This window comes from Dromaius novaehollandiae, chromosome 4 (genome assembly GCF_036370855.1).
Source record: "Dromaius novaehollandiae isolate bDroNov1 chromosome 4, bDroNov1.hap1, whole genome shotgun sequence".
In the NCBI taxonomy this organism is placed as follows: domain Eukaryota; kingdom Metazoa; phylum Chordata; class Aves; order Casuariiformes; family Dromaiidae; genus Dromaius; species Dromaius novaehollandiae.
Window position 1 is genome coordinate 8,254,687 of NC_088101.1, and position 18,932 is coordinate 8,273,618.

An 18,932-nucleotide genomic window follows, 5' to 3' on the forward strand; every position below is an offset into this window, starting at 1 on the left:
CCCCCCACCCGCCGGCCCCCCGCGCGCGCGCGCGGCCGGCGGGGCCTCACCTCCCCTCGGCGGGGCGGGCGGGAGCCGCCGCCGCTCCGTCAGCGGCCGCGACCGTATTTCGAAAGATCCGCCATTTTCACCTCGTCATCGCCGCCGCCCGGCGCCGCGGCCCCGCCGCCCGCCCCCCGCCGCCCAGGCACCGGCCCGGCCCGGCACAGCGCGGCGGCGGCTGCTCTCCCGTCGCCCCGCCGCTACTCGCATGGCGGCTTGTTTCGGAAAGCGGTAATGAAGAGGACGCTAATTAGGCACCCCCCATCTCGCTCTGCTCCTAGCAGATGCGCCCCCCCCCCCCCCGCCACTCAGCGTTTAGTCACCCCATCTATATTTCCCTGCACGGCTCTCCTTATTCACACTCCGAGGAAATAAAAGGCCAAAACAGGCTGGGGAGTTACTTTCTTCGAGGCGAGACGCCGAGGCAGCACAGATCAAAGCTGTGTCCCGCTCTCTTCCACTTGCGGTCTCCGCCGAGGGACACGGGCGGCTGCGGACGCCAAAGCAGGGCAGCCAACGCCCGTTCGCGGGCCGCGGGCTCCCGGAGCCCCCCCAGGCGCCCCTCCTGCCCGCCCTCCCGGAGCACCGCGGCCGCGGGGGCTCCGCCGCCGGACAGCGCCTCCCGCCCGCCGCCGCCCCTGACAGCTGCCGGGCACCGGGGGCGGAGGAAGGACGGGGACACGGTGTTCCCTCCTCCCCGGACAACCCTCCCAAGCAGGGGGAGCCCGGTGCGGCCACCCGGGAGCCCGCCCCACCGCGGGGAGCGCGCCTGGCGGGGCCGGGCCTGCGCCCTCCCCGCGGGCGGCGACGGGACGCCGCTGTCAGCGCCAGGACACCGCCGCGGCGGGGAGACACCCGCTCCCCCTCTGCCTGCCCGCCGGCGGGGACCGCGCCCGCGCCGCCCGCGGCCTCCTCCTGCCCCCAGCACCGTGCAGGGCCCGGTGCGCGCCTCCCCCCGGCGCCGCTTTCCCGCCCCTCGCGCTCGCACTCACCGGGCTGGCGCTCTTCCTCCTCCTCCTCCTCCGCTGCTACTGCTGCCGCCTCCCCCCGCCGCCGCCGCCGCCGCGCGGCCCGCGCCGCCGCCGCGCCCCCCCGCCCCGCTCTCGCGCTACCGCGCCCGGCGGCAGCAGCGGCGGCGGCAGCGCCCGCGACCAGCCGCCGTGTTTGTTCAAAATCACGCGCCCCGCGCCATTCCACCGCCGCATCCCATAATACTGCGCAGCGCCGCCCTGGCAACCGCCGGCGCAGCGCCCTGCGCGCGCGCGCGCCGCCCCGCGCCACGCCCCGCACTTCCGGCTCTCGCGCCCCCCCCCTCCCCACCGCCCGCTTCCGGGGCTGAGCGCGCCCGTCCGCCCCAGGGGCGGGGCCCGCCCTCCGCGCGCCGCCGGCGGGACGGAGACCCCCCCCACCCCGCACACGTATATTTCTATATGTAATATGTATATGATTGGGTGTGTCCGTATTGTGTAGATAAGCTCATGCGTGTATCGGTGGATATAGCCGGTGCCTTGAGGAGCGCGGCGGCTGCGGCCGGTCCCGGCAGAAGGGCGACGGGGGTTTCCCGCGCCCCCGCCTCGGCGGGCGGGGTCGCCCGGTGTTTTCTCCCGCTCGGGACAGGGCGTGTTTCTGACGCCCTGGGCGGTGCCGCCATGACAGGCCGGCGGCCGCGGCGCCAACGCGCCCCACGTGACCGCGGCGCGCCACTCGGCGGGGACGGAAGCGGCGGCGCCTCTCTAGCCTCCCGCCTGCGGCTGCTCTATGGTAGGGGGAGGTGCGGCGGGGACGCGGCTGGCGGCGGCGGTCGCCGCAGGGGCCGATCGGTGCCGCAGCGAAGATGGCGGCCGCGGTGAGGCAGGACCTGGCGCAGCTGATGAACTCCAGCGGCTCCCACAAGGACCTGGCGGGCAAGTGAGTGCCGGCGCCTTCTTTCCCTTGGCAACGGCCAGGCGGATCAGCGGCAGTTAGGGGTTATGGCCGGGGCCACGCGACCGTTGGCCGGGGAGGGAGAGAAGGAGCCGCGCGACCGTTGATGAGGGGGGTCCGCGCGGCCGTTGGGGGAGTGGGGAAAGGAGCCGCGCGACCGTTGGTGGGGGGCGACCGTTGATGAGGGGGGTCCGCGCGGCCGTTGAGGGAGTAGGGAAAGGAGCCGCGCGACCGTTGGCGGGGGGCGACCGTTGATGAGGGGGGTCCGCGCGGCCGTTGAGGGAGTAGGGAAAGGAGCCGCGCGACCTTTGGGGGGGGGCGACCGTTGATGAGGGGGGTCCGCGCGGCCGTTGAGGGAGTAGGGAAAGGAGCCGCGCGACCGTTGGGGGGGGCGACCGTTGATGAGGGGGGTCCGCGCGGCCGTTGGGGGAGTGGGGAAAGGAGCCGCGCGACCGTTGGCGGGGGGCGACCGTTGATGAGGGGGGTCCGCGCGGCCGTTGAGGGGAGGGGGGGAGCGACGCGCGCTGTCCTCGTCCCCGCCGTCGCCCCGAGCTGAGGGCAGTGTGGTGTGCGGGCTCCGCGCCAGCGCGAGCAGCTCTTCTGGGCAGGCATTGTCGGTAGGGTGCTTCTGGGTCGCTGCTTTAAATAATAATAATTTCTCTCCTTTTCCTGCTTTTCTATTATTATTGTTATTTTCCATGGAAAGTACCTCTGTGCTGTCCTAGCACAGGTTCTGCTGGGCCTTACTCCCTCAGTATAACCCCCCTCCCCATTTCTGGTGCCTCTCAGAGTTCAGCTACCTGCCTGAAAACTGAGCAAAAGTGGTAGACCCGGGGACTTTCTTTCCCGGGCTTGCTTTGTATGAGTTTTGTTTGTATGTGTCCGTTGTGTTTTTATTAAAAATCTCAAAATTTAAAATTAAAATTTAAATGGGTATTTTGGATATCAAACTTGGGATTTGAGCTAATCACTATGCAACATGTTACGTAGAATTTCTCTCCCCAGGGGGTATAGTTCAAAGCTGATCAATTAAGTAGAAATTTCTTGATTACCGGTCCAGTTTCTTATTTTCTGGAGGAATTGCCTCAGATTTAGGCACTTCACATTTAAAAATTCCTGAAACGTTCCCCTGAAAATGCAGATACAAAACCTTTCAGTATTCCACACATTGAGATTATGGCTCAGTAAGAGTTGCGCTGACCTTATAAAACTATTACATGAAAGCTGGAGTAGCTATGGTTTGTTAATATCTAACTATTTCAATAATAAATACTTTATTAAAAAAAAAGGGGGTATATTCCCTGCCTATGCTACTGTCAGTGTGGCTGTAGTATACTGCTTACTTCTGTCTCCCCCCTCCCCCCCCGCTGTTTCTTGTTCTCCCTGAATCTGGCGTTTTTGAACCTCTGCTACAGGTTACTAATTTTAATACACAAGGGATATAGTTTTCCTGACTTTTCCTGTGCCATCTCTTTAAGGCAGAAGAGCAAAACACTATCCCAGGCATATGTTGGAGTTTTGGTTTTTTTAAGGCATTTTTCATCGCTGATATACTAACAGATTTGTAATGATAAACTATGTTATGGTGGAATGTAGTCTTGGAATTTTAAAAAGAGACAGATACCGGTTCCAGATGAAAGTTCCTGGGATTTTAGCATAGACACTGGAAAAAATACACACCTCAAAGATACAGCAAAAGTAAATAGAAAAAGCACTCTATGGAAGAAAATAAGCAGAGAAACAGAAATACTTAATAAAAAATGTGAAATATGACTCTTTCTTTTTTAATCTATGGGCAGATATCGTCAAATATTGGAAAAAGCCATTCAGCTATCAGGTGTGGAACAACTTGAAGCTTTGAAAGCTTTTGTAGAAGCAAGTAAGTGTGTCTGGTATAATTGTTCACACACGGACTGAGTGAAGGTCCGGACCTGTGGGATTCTCTATTTGTTAGGTCTACGTGAGGCTATATAAATGTATAATGTTCTAGTAATATTAGAACTTAAACAAACTAGAAGAGGAACCAAACATCAGCAAAAATATGAGTTTTGTAAGTTAAGGTAACTTTCAAGCCTATCAATATTACAGCATCTGAGCTCTGTGTAAAAATGTACAATAGTCTTTGTTGAATGCTGAAATGGATAGTGGATGCAAAGCTATCTTTAAACAAACAACCCTTCTCTCCTTCCCAGTCTCAAGTTAAGTTGGAAAACTGCCAAGAAATGGTTAGATTTCTTTTTGGTGGTGTATTAGTTGTTTGGCTTACTGAGTACTTCATTAAGTTATACCTGCTATATCTGATCTTGGATTTGAGAGTAAGCTTAGTGAAATTTAGATTAAATGTTTACTCTGTCTGAAATGTTTCAGCAACTGAGAACAGTGATTCAGAAGGAAACATCTTCCTAGGTGATAAATCAGAGCAGAAAATACACTGATCTTTGCCAGAGGTTAGAACTCAGGTGATCTCTAGTGTATGCAGATAGTGTCAGTTTCTGAGAGAATGAAATTCACCTTAAAAAAAAACAAACAAAAAAAACAAACACCCCCCCCCCCCCACAGCCCATACTTTAAATATAGGTTTAAAAATTAAAAATACTCAAGTTAAAATTAAAAGCAAATGATTGAATGGCTGTAGACCACTTACAGTGAAAGCACTGACATGCATTTCTTCCATTTTGTATTTTTCTTCCGTGTGTCTTTGGAGCAGTGGTGAACGAGAATGTCAGTTTAGTAATCTCACGTCAGTTGCTGACAGATTTCTGTATCCATCTTCCAAGTCTTCCTGACAGCACAGCCAAAGAAATATACCACTTCACCTTGGAAAAGATACAGCCTAGAGTGATTTCATTTGAAGAGCAGGTACGAGACAAATGACAAGGACTTCTGGTTTACAGGCTTGGCTTTGAGGTTTTTTAACTGCTCAATATTGTTAGTCTTTAAAAATATTGTTCAAAACAGATGTTCCTACCTAAAATCCAATTTGGCATTTGTGTACATACAAAACTTTTGCCAAATGCTGTATTTGGGACTGTGCAAAGAATACAGACTTTGTCTCTTAATCAGGATGCTAGGCATGTAATTCCTCCGCTACCAGAAAATGGCTTCTTACAGTGAGACAATACTCGAGCTACTGGAGAAGCTGTCACGATACAGACTGGTGCTCATTGTTTTATGTATTACCCAACTGATGGAATGAGCAAGTAATACAAAGAGAAACATTTTGCCAAGTAGCTTCTGTTGCTACTTAAAACCAAAAAACCCACCACATTTATAACTCTTCTTAAGCCCAGAAATGTTGTAGCAGGAAAAATACTTTCCTTGAAATCTCAGCTCTACAGTTAACTGCTGAATACCTTGTGGTTCTTTTTCAAGTCTGTCCTTGGTTTTCTTGTACTTCAAAGTACAAGTACAAAGTACTTCAGCATCCGCTGAGAGTACTTACCGAAGATGCTTATATAAAAGTCTTATCAGATCTAATATTAGGACAGAAGCCATACAGTTGCTGTCATGATTTGTATTTGCATCTGTTTATGTTTTGTCTTTTTAAGCAGCTTTCATTCTAAAGCTTAAGTGAATGTGCTTCCCTGCATGTTATAGTAGTTATGCAGAAATTAAATCCAAGATGTGAGATGGCTTCTTTTTTTGACCACACTTCTGTCTGTAAAACCCAGATTCTAGCACTGATATTTTAACTGCAGATACCTGCACTACAAATTAGAAGTATATGGAATAGTTCATGTCATTCCTATCTCACAGGCTCGGTATGAGGTATAACTTGGAGGAAGAACTTGTGAATTTTGATACTCCATTTCTTCAAAGTCTCCTTTCATCTTTTATAAAGCTTTATAAAAGGTTACTGCTTAGCACTCCCTGAAAATTAATGCTTTTTGTTTTATTCCGAGCCAAAGATAGAAATTCTTCAAACCGTCAGTCATACGTAAAAAGCTTGATCTTAAAGTCTGATTAAATATTTAAAGATCTTCATGTGGGAGGAGTTGTATGGGTGCAGGCTTATTTCTATGAAGCTGGGATATTGGCCAGGTGGGTATTCATAAGAAGAGCAGATATTGTGAATGGTAATACAAAAATCAATCAATTATATAATGTTTGGGATTGGTTTTCTTTTTGTCTAGGTTGCTTCGATAAGGCAGCATCTCGCATCAATTTATGAGAAAGAAGAAGACTGGAGAAATGCAGCACAAGTATTGGTGGGGATCCCTTTGGAAACAGGGCAAAAGTAAGCGTTGTGCTAGATGCTGTTCTGTGTTGTTGAATGTACCTGAATATACTTGCTCTATTCATACTTCACCAAACCAGAGAGTGGGAAGTTTGGGGCTGCGTATCTTTCCAGAGTTTCAGTAGTTCAGGCCAGAACTGCTGGGGTGACAGAAGTACAGCCTGATGACAGCCGCTTAAAGTAAGCGTCATTCTAGTGCGTCAAGTACTGCACTAGGAGCTTTACACTATTTATCAATCTTGTTGATAACTGTTTTAATAGTATTTTTCACAAGTGCTTCTCTAAGGTAATTGTAAAGTTTGTCTGTCTGTGACACTACTTCCAAATGTTGGCTTCTGCAATTTGAAATGGAGACATAGTTTGAACTTTGATATTAAGAAACACAGTTGAGGTTTTTTCTAAAACCCTTTGTTACTTTTCTCTGTCTGTCCTTTCTATCCTCTTTCTCTGTATGCCTGTAAAAAGAACTGCTGTGCATTTTGCCAATATACCACCCATTTGTTCCACTGCAAATTTGCCTTTTGACTCAAGTATCTCATCAGTTATGACAAGCTGAGATTGTACATTTGTTTCTTAGTGGACGGTGTTATTTGTACTGGCATTTGTAGGAGTCAGTTCTCTATTTGCATTCATCTCAACTTTCCTTACCGTGAACGGAGAGCACTAATTTTGGGGGTAGAGAAGAAGGAAGCAGGGAAAAGCAAAAGCTGCCAAGTAGAAGCAAAATATATATTTAGAACAGCAAAAAACAAGGGTAGCTGTGGAGTAATTCCGAGTACTTGCTTTTCTGTTTCTTTACAGACAATACAATGTAGACTATAAATTGGAGACTTACCTGAAAATTGCCAGGCTCTATCTGGAAGACGATGACCCAGTTCAAGCGGAAGCTTACATTAATCGAGCTTCCCTGCTTCAGAATGAATCAACTAACGAACAGCTACAAATCCATTACAAGGTTGCGTAACTTACTTTATTGCTGTCTCTTTCTAAAGGGAAATGAATCTATGTTGAGATGTTTTTATGCAATGCCACTAAAACTTTCATAATAACAAAACGTATGAAAGGAAAATCTAAGTGGCCTTAGGAGTCTGAGAGGCACATCTTAGCAATAGTTAGGCAGCTTATTCCTTTTAATTTCACGAGAAACCTGTAAAGGTTCCTTAAACGCCATGTTTGCTGAGTTAACATTAGGCTTTGAAGTGTCTGAATTTTAGTTGAAAATATTGCCCCCTACCATGTCTATAAACATAATAGAAAAAAATCATCTCGGTATTAAAGACAACTGAAGGCTTTTTTTGAACAGCAGTTTAAGTAGAAAATGCAGACCATGATAGTAGGTCAAAGTCACAGGGAGTAAACCAACTGAGCTTTCTTTTTTTTTTTTTTTTTGTGGGTTTACTGTGTATATAGTTAGTATACTAATATTGCTCAAATAATTTTAGCAACTTTAAGATTATCCCACCAGATGAACAGTTCTTGGTGCAGTGTGACAGTACCAAAGTAGTACAGAGTGGTTTAAAATTCTATACTACAGAGCAACTGTACCAGTAGGTGTAGTTTGTGGTATGGTGATCTTGGTTTGTTGTTTTTTTTCTTCCTGTCCCCACTTTCTTTGATTTAGTTTCCCCATGCTATATTTTACAGCTTGCGCTCAGTTGCAAAATTCAATATTGACTATAAGCATTAGAAAAGCAAAAAGGGGGGAAAAAACATCAGTTGTTGCTGCAGCTCCGAAAGGGAAAAACAATTACTTCAAATATGTCAACTACTGTGTAAGTGCTAACCGTCATTGTCAGTAGTGAAGGGGAATCTTGGTTAAGTACATCAGCTGTATGATATTTCATAAACTTAATTTCCAGCATTTTGAAATTTACACAGCGCTTAACATAAGAATAGTGCTGAGAAATGCCCATACAACACTCTGCCACATTACTTTAGCAAGGTGCTTGAAAGCTAAGCTAATAGTTTGAAGGCACAGACTTGAGCTCTTGCACAACTTGCCTAAGATGGAGCAGAGCAACATTTATGGGAACTGTTGCTTTGTAATGCAGAAGTTAATACATACCTGTCCTGTGCAGTCACTCCCGTTCGTTTTATTTTACTGAGACCTGTTTTCTTTCTAGGTGTGCTATGCTCGAGTTCTTGACTACAGAAGAAAGTTCATTGAGGCTGCCCAAAGATACAATGAGCTCTCCTATAAGAGCATAGTCCATGAAAGTGAGCGACTGGAGGCCCTGAAGCACGCTTTGCATTGTACTATTCTAGCATCGGCAGGTAAAATGCATGTTATAGTTTTGTATAAAAGACTCACCATACAGATTCCATATCCCTAAAGAAAGTCACTTTCTGTGTTACTTGTGGGAAGGGATCTGGTCCTTGTAAGATTTGGTGAGGTATCCAGAGCTGTGAATGCAGCATCAAGAATCTGTTGGGAAGCCGGTAGCTCAGAGCTGGAATACCTTTCACTGTCTTGGCCAGTGCTGAAGAGCCATCTTGCCTAAAGATGCAAAAGAAACGACAGTAGCAAACAGTGTTCTGGAACCAAACAGTAGAGTTTCTTCTCTGATACAGCTTTGTTGGCTAGTTATGTATCTCTAGAGAAATTTTTTTTGTGTGTTACCAGTAAATACACCATCTTTGATGATGATTTATGAAGATTCTTCCTGACTCTTCTAGGACAGCAGCGTTCACGTATGCTTGCTACGCTTTTCAAGGATGAGAGGTGTCAGCAGCTTGCAGCCTATGGGATCTTGGAGAAAATGTATCTAGACAGGATTATCCGTGGAAACCAACTGCAAGAGTTTGCAGCTATGCTGATGCCTCACCAGAAGGCAACTACAGCTGATGGTACCTATTTCTCTAAAGCTAAGTAACCATGCACAGGAGTTACGTTTGCCAACTGCAGTGGAGAAGTGTGTGATGGCAGAGAATACAGTGTTGGTTATGTGATTCTTTAAGGTTATTCCCCAGAATGTTACCCTCAAGAGTATAGTTTAGTAGTAAGGCTTCTTAGCTGATGAGGAAAACGAATCACAGTACTAAGCTTTTCGAGTGCTTCTCTAGAATGTAACTTTGAAAATTCTGATTTTCCTTCATCCTTTTACAGTCCTCTTCACTAACAACCCCCCTGTGTTTCTATCCTTTCCTCATACTTTTTGAATGTGCCCTTTCGAGCTTTCCCAGTTCTGAGGCATAGTTATAAATAAGGTGCTCAAAAATGTGGGGGTTACTGCTTAAATAGTCTGTGTTGATTTAAAAAAAAAAAAAAATCTTTTGGACTGTTTCCTGACTATTGACAGATACTGAAGGGATGGCTTTGATTTCACGTTATCTCCAAATTGTTTGCTGATCCGTGGCACTGAGATCTCGCTAACCTGATTCCTCCCAGAACCTCTGAACCATAATATTGTCTAAACTTATGACTTCACTGGAATCCTAACTATGCCAGTCTCAGTTTCCCAAACGAGAGTATTGAAGTGGAGAATACTGAAACATGAAGTATCTCTGAATGAAGCCCCTTCCTGATAAACAATGCTTGTTAAATAATGAGGAAGAAACAGCTCTGTGTAATAGCAGATGTGACAACTAGTTAAAGATTCTTCCTAACAATAAGCTGCAGTCATTTTTTTGAGGTCTGTCTCCTCTTCCACTAATACCTGTACTGTTTGTCTTTGAAAGTTAAAGAACTCATGTCAGCTGCCATTTAAAAATATACTCATCCTTAGGCGACAGGTAGTTAAGAGGCAAATGAGTGAAATAGTTAAATTAAGAGCTGAAAAAAAAGCGAGGGTTTTAATCACCCTACAAGCACAATAGGCAGTTAGAGAGATTAGCTGGACCCCTCAGAGCCACAGAGAAAGAGACAGAAAGACAATAGTGTTTCCATTGGGCAAGTTGGGAACTGATGATATGAAAGCTCAAACTTCCTAAATTCAGATGCTGGGTCTTGTAGCAAAATCAGAAAATGAGCTTGAATGTTTGCCTCAGTCTAATATGTTCCCTAGTACCATCTCCACTTCATTGTTCTAGAACTGCAATGAACTTCTTTAGCTACCTGTCTCAAAAATTAACCAAATCTAGTTAGTTTCTTACTCATTTTTTTCTGGGTGGACTAACGTTGATGCAAGGCAATGGGATGTATCTAGACTTTCTGCACGTGTAACTTTTTTTTGGAGGAAAAAAAAGCATTTTTCATTTGTTCTGCTATATAAAACATTCCAATCTTATATTAATTGTTTTCTTATCCAACCCCTAAGGTTCCAGTATCCTGGACAGAGCTGTTATTGAACATAACTTGTTATCTGCAAGCAAACTTTACAACAACATTACCTTTGAAGAGCTTGGAGCATTACTAGAGATCCCTGCAGCCAAGGTAGGCTTTTTACATCTCACAGAAAAAACAAGCACCGCCACAGAGATGTGAAAAAATAGTCATGGTAAATATTAGGAAAAAATAGTAGATATTAGAAAACTAATAAATACTCCATATTGAAAGGATGAGCAAAGTTAAATATTTAGCCCATTTTGAGGAGGAGAGGTACATGATGTGGAATGCACAATAGCAGAATTTGGTGCTAGTCGTAGTATATCCAGTTATGCATTATGACAGTGCTGGCTGCGGTTTTTGTTTTTTGTTTGTTTTTTCTTCAGTGTGTGTAGAGATAGTGGAAAAAACCATGAGGACTATGAAAACCTTAATCATTTCTTACTTCTGTTGGAAATGGAAAAAAAATAACATCTTTTCCTTTCCATTTTTTCAGGCAGAAAAGATAGCTTCTCAGATGATAACTGAGGGTCGCATGAATGGATTTATTGATCAGATTGACGGAATTGTTCATTTTGAGAGTAAGTTTGCCCGCGCTATTTTTTTAGCACCCTTCAGAATGAGCTTATTGAATTGCTGTCGTGTCACGAGCAAAGCATCTTTCTCAATGATTTCTGCCCCAAGTAAGCTTACTGTGTCTTGCTGTGGCCACGAGGTGGCAGAGTTTGCCCTTGAGGAGGACCATGCTTCTACCTATTACACGTTCTTTTACCCACAGGAAGGTGTGAATTTATTCTTTCAGTCTCCATGTAGGAACGTGTTCACCAGGAAGGTCTCTGCTCACTTTTGCTTTGCAGTGCAGGAGTTAGGCTTGTAACAGACAGCCAAAATCATTGTAGCTTTTGAATACAGAAATGAGCATGCTGTAGCTTCAAGGAATGCTTCCTCTGTGAGGTAGGTGAGGGCAGCATTAGAGGAGAAGGTTAAAATTGAAAAGGCACAGTAGTTGCCAAGACTTACTGTGTTTTTCATGTTCTTTTGCAGCCCGTGAAGCTTTGCCAACTTGGGACAAACAGATTCAGTCACTGTGTTTCCAGGTTAACAACCTGCTGGAGAAGATAAGTCAGACAGCCCCAGAATGGACAGCCCAAGCAATGGAGGCGCAGATGGCTCAGTGACTGTGCAGCCATCATCTGAACAGAGGCAATCACCTGCTGTGCTGAAGGGAGGGAACTGAGCAGGACTGTGAACCAAGTGAATAACCCACTTTTACTTCCCCACTGTCTACTTTAACCCTGTGTCTTAAGACACAATTCAGTGAATACTGTTTGGTGTGAAAGTCTCCCAGGCATTATGCTGTTGCTGCCTCCACATTGCACTCTGCTGTCCTGAAAGGTGTGGTTTCCATGTAGAAGAAGCTGTAATGTCTGCAGCAAGCTTTGGTTTTGGTTTATTTAATTTTTTTTCACTGTACTGCTATAGCTTTGTAGCCCATTATTTCCTATGGTGCTTGTCCCGCTATGAAAATTTAAGTGCCATGTTTCTTTTAGTTGTAATTACTCTAATAAAGGCTAGAAAGAGCCACTTAATTCAAGTGTTGCAGGGACTGTTTTTTTACCTCAGACAGTGACATAAAATAATTTCACTTGGAAATGTCAGTTTTAGCCCCTGCAATTGGAAATTGAAAACAAACAACTGTTTTTCTTGTCTGCATAAGCTGTTATATGCTACACAGTGCTAAACTGAAATGCTCACACATAAACGCTGGCATAAAATAATCAAAAAGTGGCATGCCTGTGAATGTGTGGCCACAACAAGCCGGTTAACTCTGTGGTGACTTTTCTGACACCTACTTGAAACACAAGCAGGACTGTGTGGCCTCGCTCTTACGGTTTGTATTTGTTTTGAAAATTAAGGTCAACGAAGCATTTGCTCTTCTGCTTTGTGGGGGTTAAATGCCCTCCTTGAGCTCACTATCACCCCATACCTTTGTTACCATACGTGTGCGGCCTGTATCAGACTCCTCACCTCATCTGTGCAATTGGTGAGCTTGTAGCCTCACCAGCTGGATGACTCCTAAGCTGCTGTTGAGCTGCAACAAAGCAAGCTGTTGCACATACAGGCCTGACTGTTTAACTGTTCTTTAAGGGCCCTTGTGATATTAATGCATCTGGAAATGTGTACCATTCTCATCCTCGTGGTCTGCCAAATGTACAACCCTTGGTATTGCGTCATTTTCTGCAGAGGTTTTGAGACAGCTCTTCTGACAGTAGAGTTTCATCAGTACCAGTTTGCTACCAGAGATGAGGTTTTACAGTCAGAGATGATCATGTACAGCTTGTTGCTGAACACCTTCCAGAAACTGCAGTCACTGGCTGTGTAAAAGGTATGGGTGAGTCTCTAATTAATACTCAACACCTGCTCACCAGCAGCAGTAATATCTACATTTGTACATAACATTCTGATATATTTAGACCTTTTTTGACATCTATCACTGCAAACTTTCAGCCCTCTGGGAGAAGCACATGCAGCAGTATCACAAACTGTCACGGTCTGCACAAGCATGAGTCATTTGTAGTGGCAGTGGATGGCATAGGAACTGAGCTTTAGAGGTTTAATATTTGGCAGTAGTTACTGCTTGTTCATATCCAGGTTCAGACAATGCAGATGTTTTACCAGGAACAGAGAAGTGGCACTCATTAAGTCTTATTAAGTGCAGTGCCAAAGGCTAGCAGGGGCCTGAGCATTACAGCCTGCTCCAGTTCCAGATGTACAGCTCTAATTTCTACTTGGACGTGTTGTCTTTGTAGGAATGCAAAGCTCCTTAGGCTTTCATTTGTCAACTCTTACTGTGACTGGACAGTTTCCTGAGAGCAATGTTTCTTTCTAGGTTCATGGGCCATTGCCGCTGCTTGTTATTTTTCTTGGATAGACAGTAACACAAACAAGGTATCACTTATTTGCATACAAGAGAAATTCTCTTGTTTGTATTTGGTTGATTACTTAATTCACTTGGTGAAGTTCTCCAATGAGCAAGTTGTCCTTGTTACCAGCTGGAACTGGTTGAATTCATTTAAGCTGAGGCAAGTACCCTGACTCCGCTCTAGTACATGTACACTCCCATACAGGACAAGACCACCGAGAAGAATGCCAGTGGTCAGACCCAGTAGTTTTGTGCTGCAGAGTCAAGAAACTTTCCTGCCCCTAGGGAATGTCACAACCAAAGAGGTGCTTTTCTGTTCAGCTGGTCATAATGGCATTGTTTATTGATTATAAGACAACTCAGTGAGGTCATCTTGCAACATAACATGTTTTGGCATCTGTGACCAGAGCCCCACCACTCTGCAGTCCCTGAGAACAAAGAGAGCATCTTCCCCAGCACCTTTTACACATTCTCCTGGTAGTGGGCATTTGCTTTCCTGCCCAAGTGAGGCAGAACACCACCACCAGGTTGGCAAAGATCTTTTTAGCCTGTCAGAAAATTGAACCTTTGTTACCAGCCATGAGCAGAAGTAGCAGGGAAAGTAGCACGGACAGGGCCGGGGCCACAGGGTGAGTTGTGACAGGGCAGCCACAGGAGCAGGAAGGAGCTGGCCACCTCTTGACAGTGTCTTCCCATAGGGGAGCAGAGGTGGAGGATTTCCCATGTAATCATTACAGAAAGCGGTTGGGTGACAGTTGCCCTCCAGAGCGGGCTGACTTCATTCAGTTGAGGTGTACCAGGGTCAGTGTCTGGCACTCAAGATGCTCACCTCAAAGACCCACGAGTGTCATCTGCCTTGTTATATAGCCTCATGTATTATCCTCTAACACAGCAGATTAAATAGTACATCAGTTACAGTCAAGGGAAAAAGTGATAGTGTGGTAAATAGCACTAGAAGCCAAGATGAGCAAGAGCAACTTGACCCTGCTGTATTTTTGCTGTATTGCTTTCTCAAAGTCAGTAGCATCTGAACTGACAGCTGGCTTTGGCTACTGATCAGAGATGATTGTGTCTGCAGGTGAGCTTTGTTAAAGCCAGTAGGGTGGGAAAAAATATATATTTTGTTTATATAGACAGTGCAAGAAATTAGACATACATTTAGAGTGTCAGCACAACAAAAGTACCCTTTAAAAATAAGTATTTTTCTTCTGTGATTAAGCTTTTTATTGCTTCAGTAAAGTGTGGGGATTGACTTTACACCTGAAATAGAAACAGTTCTGAGCTGTGTGGAGAATTTTTTGTCACTCCAGCTAGTCACACCATTAAAACTTGAGGCTTGCAGAGTAACTTGGGTTAACTGCTGTGCTGGAGACAATCAGAGGTTCCCCTTTCATTTCTCTAGAAGAATTTATTGTTGCCAAAGTATCGCTTATCTTAGGACTGGACTGCATTTATACTGTCTGTGCTTTACTCTGGAATATTTTCAGTGACCCATGCATCATCAGTTATCTATGAATTTTGAGTTAAGTCTTCCCCCCCCCCCCCCCCCGAGTCCTTATCTCACTTGCATATACTTTAAGGGAAAGAAAAACAGTACATGCACAGGTTTTTATCTGCTGAATCCTTCAGGGATCTCAATCTGTGCTTTCCAATAGCAATACCTTTGCCCCATTGCAAGAAAATGTTCGTTGTGAACATAACTTATATTTCACTGTTCCCACCTGGGGGGCAGGAGGGGAGAACAATTTTGGAACCATTTACATTTCAAAGCAACAGTTCTGAAAAAAAAACGCCATTTCCAGAATAGAAAGCAGACACCCAGGATTTATTTGGCACTGGAAAGACAGTGAGAAGATGATATATTTGCTACGAGTAAATATCTCTTACAATTTTCTTCTAAGACAACAAAATACACTTAGTGACATAGTTATCTGCAGAGTTTTGACAGGCTTTTCCTGCTTTTTGACTATTTCTTGTGTTGATATGACAGTGAGTAGAAGATCTTATATTTGCTACGAGTAAATATCTCCATTCTGTTGAGAACTGTCTTCATGCAAACGCATAATTAGCCACGTACCTTGGATCCAAGCTCTTTCACACTTTCTAATTCATTCACTGCTTACAGAAACGAGGTGGAGTCAGATCACAGGATGAGAGCAGTGCTGGATCAGAGCCCACCAAGCATGTCCCAGGTAAGCTAGCCCCAGAACCAGGAGCAGTACAGCCTGCAGCAGTGACCCCATCTTGCCTGACTGGGCTACTTTGCCCCCATGATCCACTGCTGCACTGCCTAGTTGCTTGGCCTTTTTCCAAACTGAGACAATGCTCTTGAACGTTTTTGCATTGCATGATGTAACTATAGCCCATGGCAATTATTTTATTTTGAAATGGTTAAAGCCAGGTTGTCTGTGCAGGGGAAGCCATTGAGTTTGCTGTAGACTGCCCTCACATTTTGACTTCGTGGTCTGGTGCAAGTTATCACCTGGAAGCTTCGGAGCAAACATCCCATGAGGAGGGGAGCAAAGGTTCACAAGGCTTCAGGATGTCAAACTGAGGCTAGCAGCACATCAACAAGCCCTTGATTCACATTTTGAAAGTTTAATCACAGATAGGATTTAATGTTTGCTAGGCAAGAATTCTTGCAGATGCTCATCTGAGAGCATCAGAAAAGGAAGAGCAAGCTGTTGACATAAATGACTTTCTTTTCAAGGCAGAAGAGATCCTTTTTGACCATATAGTCAGCTCACCTCCATAACACAGGCCTCACGCTATGGTATATTCTCAAGTGAAGTTACTAGTAGCTGTTGAAAGGGATGCTGCCTGGTAATCCTTTGTCTCAGTCACAAAGAGAAATTTGAATCATAGTCACTATTAGCCCCAGGGCCTGTTGGTTTTCTTCTTGCTTAACTTGTTTTCCTGATTTTTTTTTTTTCTGATAAGTAAGTTGCACTGACTTCTGCTTGCCCTGTTCTCTTGGGAGCATACTCTCTATGATGTATACGTCCTATATATACACCTGCCACATAAATCCCAGTTTAGGGCACTGGCTGCCCCACTCTCTGCTACATAAGCTAGAACATAGTTCTAGAAAGGCTTGAAGGATGTGTCCACAGCTGCTTTGTGCAACATCCCTTCTTCCTGTGGACCAGAAGTGATTTCTGGAAAGCAAGAAAAGGATTCACTGGACCATTTCAAGAGAAGAAACCTGGGCAGCCAGCTGTAGACTGAAAACTGAACTGACCTTTGGTGATCAGATAACCAAATATGAGAACAGGGGCAGCTCTAATTCCTCCGAGTCCAAGCCGTGCTGCCAGTCCAAGTATCAGTGCTGCTTTAGTCAAGGCCTCCCCTAACCCAGGGAGCAGAAACCAGCAGTTCCCACTAGATGGGGAGCTAAGCATACGTAACAGTAGCAGAGGCCTTGCTCTGATGGAGGACTACCAGCACACTTCCAGCTTTACAGTGCTATTAAATTCCATTCATCCTTAGCAAATACAGAAAAACAGCATAATTAGCCTCTTGGCTTTTTGGACTTCTGAGCCTGTACTCAGAGCACGTAATGAAGCTTTTCTCCCAACTTCATGGGTTAGATCTCACTCACCTACTTCAGCTAGTAGGTCATTTAGGCACCAGAATAAGTGGTACAAACTCTTCCCAAATTCCCAGTTTCCTCTCCACCAGTGGAACAAGGTACAAGGAGAAGACAATTTGGAAGAGGGAAGCAAACACACTCACTGAGTTTTGCAAACTGATTAAGAGTAATATCTAACATGACTTGTCAGCAGCAGCATGGGATGTAACATCAGATTCCCAAGATCTTGCTGGCTTTATACCATGCTTAAAAAAACCCAGCTTAGTACACTGTTGCTTACATGATTCTGGTAACGGAAGCTTTCCAAAGAGCCCCCAACACCAGGAAAACTATTCATTAGAGAGGCAATACCCAGGCAAACCCCTCTCTTCACCATTTTTAAAGAGCTTGGAAGCTCTTCTTTGCACATGATATAGGGTTTCTCTATAAAGTGACATGTCTTTATTCTTTTGCAGTAGTTATGAATCAAATATTGCTGTTCACTACATAAAGCACTTGAGGAGAAAATTAAAGAACACATTACCTCAAAGAGAACACTACAGCAGAATATAGTCAGTCACCCTTGACTGATTTTTAGTGAATAAACAACAACAACAAATATTTATCAAAGCTGCAGAAGCTTGACTTATTATATGACCATTTAACTGGGGGAAGAGGGACCAAAACATTTCAAGAACGTAGCTTTATTAGTAAACTGCAGCAAACAACCTAAACAGCTAATCAAATACTAAACCCCTCTTTGTGCTGTTCTTTCCACACAGCCTCTATGACTAGAATAGCTATACCCTTTCCCCTCACACTTACAGGAAATACTGCTCTACCTAGTATAAAGATAGCACAATATTTAGGTAGCAGTGTTTCACTGCCAACTACAAACTTCCCCCCAGCAGCCTAGAGACAACTCACAGGAAACACTAAACACAAGAACTCAGATGGTATTTTTAACACTGATCTACAACCTACAGCTCTTATACTATAATACTAAAAAGAATTAAGTATTTACATTTGCACCACCCTCTATCCCCTTATTCTGCAAAGTACTAACTTGATCAAGTCTCTGTTAGTCAGCAATACAGCTTACTCCAAAAGACTCAGTTCTCTTCTGCTGGTTCCAAGTCAAGGTAGCTAAAGAACAAATAAAACATAATAATCTCATCAGAACTTCACTACTTGAGAAAGCTACAACTTTATTCAGTGCTTAAAAGAACTTAAAATAACCTTTGAGCTATTCATAACAAAACACAAAGAGCCCCTCACCTCACCCAAAAGAGCAAACCAGTAACACAGTCCAAACACCTTCTCCCCAACCTAGTTACCTGATCCTTCCTCCAGCTGCTTACAGCTAATGGGCCCCTCCTGTTAATCAGTGCCTTGGCTTTGGGCCAGATGACTCTGAGTCTATATAATCTTGCAGTCCCACTTAGGCTTGGTTTTGTTGGCTTGGTTAGTCTATTTGTTGGTTTATCTTAGAAAGGATGCGACTCAGGTATTTTGTTTAAGTGTTTGCATCAGTGCTTTTTTACTTTTTTTTGCAATTATAAATCAGTTTCTTTTTCTTAAGTGTGAGGAAGATACATTTTTTTGCTAGTACTGTAAGTAAAATGCTTGTTATGCTGTTGAGCCTTTTTTCAGAGAAGTAGTATTCTTAAATACAGTTCCCTTTATTTTAGGATGCCCCTTGATAGTAATATGTTAATTAGCTTTAGGCTTGTTTTTGACTGCCCATTATTTTTTGTGTGTGCTCCTTATACACGTGGGAGAGCTAGTAACATGGCTTATCTATACATTTGTCTATAAGGAGTGTAATATTTTAGCTTTATCAGCAAGGTTTGAAGCATACAGGTTGTTTTGCTATTTTTGTTTTCATCTCACAAAGCGCTTTATTTTAGCAACTATATCAAGTTAGTTCAGGTGCATTGTTGCCCTGGACTGGCACAGCAAATGAGCCAAC

At 44.7% G+C, this 18,932-nt stretch overlaps 2 protein-coding genes across 6 annotated transcripts in view; one reads left to right on the top strand and one right to left on the bottom strand.

Moving 5' to 3' along the window:
• Nucleotides 1-1,152, bottom strand: part of LIN54 (lin-54 DREAM MuvB core complex component) — a 43,850-nt gene extending 42,698 nt beyond the window's left edge. For 2 of the 4 annotated variants that reach the window (XM_064510367.1, XM_064510363.1), the window contains exon 1: nt 1,035-1,152. The gene's annotated coding sequence lies outside the window, so the exon portion shown is untranslated. Of the gene's footprint in view, nt 1-50; nt 162-443; nt 464-1,034 lie in introns of those variants that run through there. The other 2 variants (XM_064510366.1, XM_064510364.1) reach the window with 2 other exon arrangements.
• Nucleotides 1,153-1,369: 217 nt separating this feature from the next.
• Nucleotides 1,370-12,060, top strand: COPS4 (COP9 signalosome subunit 4). 2 transcript variants are annotated; one of them, XM_064510368.1, is made up of 10 exons: nt 1,370-1,460; nt 3,765-3,844; nt 4,673-4,824; nt 6,099-6,202; nt 7,004-7,157; nt 8,326-8,476; nt 8,879-9,049; nt 10,459-10,574; nt 10,963-11,047; nt 11,511-12,060. In XM_064510368.1, coding segments are annotated over exons 2-10 (1,068 nt in total). In that variant the 5' UTR covers nt 1,370-1,460; nt 3,765-3,843; the 3' UTR covers nt 11,645-12,060. The 2 variants fall into 2 exon arrangements, with proteins under 2 accessions (XP_064366438.1, XP_025958581.1); XM_026102796.2 differs by lacking the exon at nt 1,370-1,460 and adding an exon at nt 1,742-1,950.
• The last annotated feature ends 6,872 nt before the right edge of the window (nt 12,061-18,932 follow it).

Excerpts from the sequence above, each read along its gene's own strand:
- COPS4 (XM_026102796.2), top strand. The coding sequence starts at position 1,877 with ATGGCGGCCGCGGTGAGGCAGGACCTGGCGCAGCTGATGAACTCCAGC. Across the intron at positions 1,951-3,764 it reads CACAAGGACCTGGCGGGCAA|ATATCGTCAAATATTGGAAA; the intron begins GTGAGTGCCGGC and ends ATCTATGGGCAG. Across the intron at positions 10,575-10,962 it reads TAGAGATCCCTGCAGCCAAG|GCAGAAAAGATAGCTTCTCA; the intron begins GTAGGCTTTTTA and ends CCATTTTTTCAG.